Source organism: Plectropomus leopardus, chromosome 22 (genome assembly GCF_026936395.1).
Source record: "Plectropomus leopardus strain MGB_pleo_1.0 chromosome 22, ASM2693639v1, whole genome shotgun sequence".
Lineage (NCBI taxonomy): Eukaryota > Metazoa > Chordata > Actinopteri > Perciformes > Serranidae > Plectropomus > Plectropomus leopardus.
Window position 1 is genome coordinate 13,364,967 of NC_142197.1, and position 6,000 is coordinate 13,370,966.

General features: G+C 38.1%; 1 protein-coding gene across 3 annotated transcripts in view; it reads right to left on the minus strand.

Annotated features, from left to right (window-relative positions):
* The window catches only part of ptpn12 (protein tyrosine phosphatase non-receptor type 12), a 64,921-nt gene extending 59,238 nt beyond the window's left edge, over nt 1-5,683 (minus strand). For 2 of the 3 annotated variants that reach the window (XM_042511611.2, XM_042511610.2), the window contains exon 1: nt 5,116-5,682. In XM_042511611.2, coding sequence (XP_042367545.1) covers nt 5,116-5,217 — 102 coding nt within the window. In that variant the 5' untranslated portion in view covers nt 5,218-5,682. Of the gene's footprint in view, nt 1-5,115 lie in introns of all 3 variants that reach the window. The other variant, XM_042511609.2, reaches the window with a different exon arrangement.
* Between the last annotated feature and the right edge of the window lie 317 nt (nt 5,684-6,000).

The window sequence follows — 6,000 nt, forward strand, 5'->3', positions numbered from 1 at the left end:
ACATAAGGCCTGAAATCGGAACAACAGACCGTCAGCGACCAGCCGAAGGACTCACTTACATGGCTGATGAGTGTTAATTGTGCTTAGTACACTGGCACACAGCCCACCTGGACTCAATCTGAACAAGTTTTCTTGTCTACAAGCTGGTTTGTCTGCTGAATAATTTAGATGAAACTCTTAATTCATTAGCAGATGTTGCCAGCTGAGAGCGAATTTAGCTCAAAGCCCCTTTACATAAAGTGAACATTCAGTAAGTTTGCATGCACAAAAATTACTTGATTACTGTAAATAATTGGATTTAAGAAGTAGTTCAATTTGAAGAACTTAAATGGAAAGATTACATTTATATGAGCTGTTTTACAGTCATATTACTGTCTGGAGGGATGTGTAAAAGCCCAAAGGCTGACAGGAAATATGGTTCACTGCAGAAAGGACTGATTGTGTTTCAAGCCAATAAAGCTCATTTAAAAGGAAACTGAACAGACATCACATGAAGAAAAGGCACGACAAACAGTCAGTGGTGTCCTGAAAGTTGAAAAGGGGATTTCTGATTAAAAGTAGGCTGTAACTGGCTCTTTTTTTCACATTTGAAGCCTCTATTGAGGTTTTCGTATATAGCTTTGAACGTCTGTCATGTTTTATGACATGATCACCCTAAAAAAAATTAATTTAATCCTCAAACAAAATCCCCAAAATTGAAGGAAGTGATTCTTTATCAAATCAACTGTCTTTAATGAATAAATATAATTTAAGCTGCTGTTAGATTGCTGCTACACCGTCCTGTTAATACAGGTGCTTGCCTCCCTTTTTTTTTTACCGCAGTGAAAATGTTAATTTTTAAAAGCCAAATGCCAACAACGTCTAGATTTTATTTTGTAAAAAAATTTGAAAATGACAACATCTCTCTTTTTTAAATACACGTTGACTTTTGGACTTCATAACACTCTGGAGTTTTTGGAAATGTTTGCACCACACTAGTCAGAAACAATCGTATGCAGCCACCACTAGCGTCTACAGCCCCTTTTACACAAGCACTGGAGGAGGAGTTTATGTGTGAACGCAAATGTCCAAATCTGTTTGATTGGACGAAAAAAAATTTGAAAAGTTGGACTGGAGATTTCATAGACTTTATCATGCCAGTTTCCTAGTACAAAGTCTGTGTGATGTCCAACAGAGCGCACATGAGAGTAGAGCAGGTAATTCACATCAAGAAAGTGAATTTGTTGGTGATGTTTATTGCTTATGCGAAACTGGAAGAAAACAAACGTCCGACGGTTAAGAGGAAGGGTCATTTATACGAAGACAGCAACAAAAAGAGCTTCTTTAAGGAAGGCTGAAATCATCAGAAAAATTAAAGGAACAGCAAGAGACTGTGGTGTTTATTATCATATAATATGTGACAGAGGTGAAACTGCATCATGTCCTGCCTTCTGCACACTGTACACAGGCGGCGTCCCTTGCCGTAACTAAATTAAGTAGGTGAGAAAGCTTCTGACGCCGACAATCTCCTGTTGTGTGCTGAATGTGTGAAAACAGCTTAATTATGCAAATAGTGTAACACCAATAAGACGAGTGTGGCCTCATCTTGTTCTGCAACTGCAGAAATACTGAGTTTAAACAGAATGAACAGACATTCACATATTGATGTTGAATTTGAATATTAACGTTATTAATGAAGCTTCAAACTATTTGACACAGCCCTAATTAAAAGGGCTCCCACCTTCAATAGCAACAAGGGCTGGAGGGATGTTTAGTGGAGAATAACTGATAAAGAGAGTTTTCTCGCTCAACAACAAGCAAAAAGATCACCTCTTTCCTGCAGAGGACTGTGGTTATAGTAGGCAGTTTGACATGGCATGGATGTGTATAAAGTTATGAATGAGAGGTGGTGATGCTAAAAAATAAACATATATTTACTCAGCCAACTCTCTATATGGAGAATTTAGGAATAAGAACCAGCCAATGAAAGCCAATAAAAGAGCGCTCTAAATATCCATTTTTAGAAAGTAGGAGATTTTGCTGGATAATTATTCAAACTACATGGCTACAAGTTCAAGATCTCAGGCACTGCTCTCTCCCTCATCCATAAAACACTTCCTCAATCCCTCTGACACAGCCCAACGCCCCCCACGGTCGCGTTTTGGCGTAACATCTTCCACCTCCGCGTTTTTATTTAAAACGCATGCTGCAGGGACAGGCCAGGCCAGGCCAAGTCATCAGCACACAACTGGACCCATACACAGTCTTTCTTCTGTCAGGATTTGTTATGTACCCAATTTCATTGAGAGAGATTTGACAAACTGTAGCTTTTATCCGAAATGTGCCCAGGAGTCGATAAAGCTCCTGTTTTAAAGCCAGAACAAAATGTTATGAAATGGGCCGAGAAAGAATGTTGCAAGCTCCAGCAAGCAGCTTGCATGAAGTAGGGAAGTAAGGAGAGCGAGGTGTGTGTGTGTGTGTGTGTGTGTGTGTGTGTGTGTTTGCAACTGTAGGCATAAGCAGAAAAAGTTAACCATTCTGACGCTGATTAGCCTCTTTTCCAGACAATCAAACTACAGTACAAGAAAACTAATAAACACTAAACTTCCCTAAAACATAATGTAAACCATAAAGAAGATCTGCTGCTACAACTAGTTCAACTGTAACTAAGGCCTATTTTATCTGAATCCTTCAGAGGCTTTACGAACTGTTACTTTCATTTAAACTCACAAATGAAATGTGCATGTATCCTCCAGTTAGCACATCATTTCCTAATGTATCCTAATCAAAGCCATTAAACTAAAATGACCGTATAATGATGTAAATGGTATTAACAGTCGTGCCATTCCGGTTGTGGCTATTTCAGTAATTTCACAAGCCTGTAACAAGTCCTATTTTGAGTCTGCAGTTGCGACACAACAATATCCAGTGATGCAGTGTGGGTGAACTTCTGCAGGTCAGCGGCCATCATAAGACAAAAAAGATGTCACTACTACCACCTCACAAGGTAAAGCCCCTTCCACACGTGAGAAAATACCATAAAATGTGATGTATACTTTGAATTACATTCCTTTCAATGTTGGCAATCACTATGGAGAGACAAGAGAGGGGAGAGACAGTTTAAGTTTTTCACTCTCTTGTAGATTTACATATTTATTTAGCTGCCAGTTTTTTTGGTGCACACTGCCAAAAACTAATGTGGCCTAATACAGCATCCCTGCAATCAATTCAACCTTTATGGAGGTTTTAATGTACCATATATATATATAAATTGAGAGTATTAAGCCTGGAAGCTAAAAAATTGTATTTTAAGGGTGGTATTATCATAATATATCACAAAATATATTATTGCAATACGCAGCAAATTGCAACGATCTGAGGCTTTCAGCATCAGTAACATCTTTGAAATCACTTTTTAAAATGTATCTGTTCAAAGGAGCATTTTATTCATTTTAGCATAGTTTGTTTTTAACGTGTGTTATTTTTTTGTTATTATCTTACACTGTCATCGGGTATTTTAATTTTGTATTAGTCTAAAAATGATAAACCTCAGTGCAATTTTCGGGGCAGGCAGTTGTATTCTTTGCTTCTCTACTTCATTGACGATATTAATATGTATTGCCAGGGATCCTGATTCTTTGTATTTCTTGAAATTGCCTAATTTATTTTCTTAAATGCTGCATTGTTTTAAATTTCGGGATTGACCACGTAAAGGACTTTGTAACTCTGTTTCAGTAAATGTTGTATGATAGTCTCTACAATTTATATTATGTTCAAAACCACAATAATATCGTATTGTGACTAAAATACTGCGATAATATCGTATCGTTGGACTTCTGGTGATTTACATTAATAGGAGATAGTTTAAGTTTTATGCTTTTCGTAGATTTATACATTCCATTGCCAGTTTATTTAGTACACACAGCCAAAAACTCATGTGGCCTAATACAACCTTCCTGCACTCAATCCAACCTCCATGAAGGCTAGCACATGGACTAACTATATTTAACAAATCAGTGTTTTTAGAAACACTAAAAGCAAAACTTAAGGCAAGTTAGATTTTTGAGACGTTCTCAATGCCACTTGGAATTAAGTCTAAGGCCAATTTTCTTATAACCAAAACTGAAGAGGAACAATTTTGTTTTGTCCAAATATTTACTGTGATATGAACCATTTTTTGTCAAGTGAAATTGTTAAATTATTGATGTCAAATGTAAAAAAAAACAACAACAACCAACCGCCTTAAGCACAAATGCAAGATAATGAACATTTAAGTATTAAAATTTCTATTTGGTTTATCGTCAAAGTGGGAATAATCTGGCATTTCTCGCCAGCTGGTAATTTTGTGGGTTTTTTGCTCTGCATGTGAGGTTCCACTGCTTGGATTCTCATCAAGAGGAGTTTAAGTAGAGGATTTTTTTTTTCAATTATTTGACAAGAAATTGGATGTCACAAAGTATTTTGAGATTTTACAACACAATGTCAGAAAAATAGGATCCAGAAAATCCAACTTCCCATGTCTGAGTATGTTTTAAGACCTCCGAAAGGTTCACTTAAGTCAATTTAATACAAACTAAGGCCTTTTTTTTTTTTAGATTAATGGCTTCAGTGCCTTTTACGACTTTAGCAGGGACCCTGATAACAAAACTATGCATTGTAACACTACAGGAACACCATAGGAGGTGAAACAATACAATTAAGCCCATTACTTATTGAGTATCAGAGGAGACAATGAATCATTGCACTGTATCCTAACAATCAGGCTTGGTTTAACATACAGTAAGCTACAATAACACAGCTCTTTAGCCCATGCTAAGGTATCCCAACATGTAAAAAAAAAGAGCCCAGGGGCTGAACAGTGACGTGAATATGTCTTGTTTTGCTGTTGTCTCTTCATTTTAAAGAATCAGGAGCCGGTGGTGTTTGGAGACAATGCTAGGCCGCCATGTAAAGCCTGGAAATGGGAGGAAAAGGAAGAGGGCAGTGTGGCCGCCCCTGCCTCACCTCCTGGGGGATACAGGGAACCAGGAGACGGGGAGGAGGGGGGTATGGAGGAAAAGGTGGACGTTATGGAGGGAGAGAGGTTTGGTAGAGGTTGATACAAGGCAAAGGAGGCTCGTGTAAATTTTGACCCACCATAAAGTCGCTGCCGAAGTTGTCCTCTCCCCTCTCCTCGTCCCCCTCGCTCATGGCCTTCACCCCCTGGATAAACTTTCTCAGGATGCCGGCTTGGTCCATCCTTCAGTTCTCTTGTAACGTATCCTTTAAAAAAAAAAAACAACCTCCCAAAGTAGCAAGGGCGGAGAAAATTCAAAAGTAAAACAAAAAAAGCACACAAGGGAGGAGGGAGAATAAATAAAAATAAATAAGCTTCACGGATCCTCCCAGGGAGTCATCGTCGGTTCATAACACCTTCTTTTTTTTAAATTATCGCCCCATGTTGTTTCTCCTTCTTTCTTCTGGGCTGTTTTCACAACGGTATTAACGGTTAGTCCCAAAGAAAAGCAGCGGCGGAGGGGCTTCAACGTCCACAAACTAGTTCACACTTTATGTGACGCCACGGTTGTAAACACTAGGCTCGGCAAGAAAAGAAAAAGAAAGAAAAAAGACAAAAAAATGGTCTGGTCAGCCTATCTACCCCTCCCTGTCTACCTCGGTTGCCACATTCACACACTGCTGCTCGTTATTCGCTACTGAGGAACATCCGGACTGGGCAAAGCCGAGGAAGAACAAGACCCTCCCCTTCCAGGATACAGCGGTCTGTGATTGGACAGTTGACACCATAAATTAGAATCCTATTGGCTCACATGGATGTAGCTCTACCAAAAAAACAAGCCTGATTGGACAAACTGTGTGTCTGTCGGTCTGACGTAGTTCATTGACGCCACTGGTATCATACAAATAAAATGAAATAAAATAAAATAAAATAAAATAAAATAAAATAAAATAAAATAAAATAAAATAAAATAAAATAAGATAAGATAAAATAAAATAAAATAAAATAAAATTTCATGATAACAA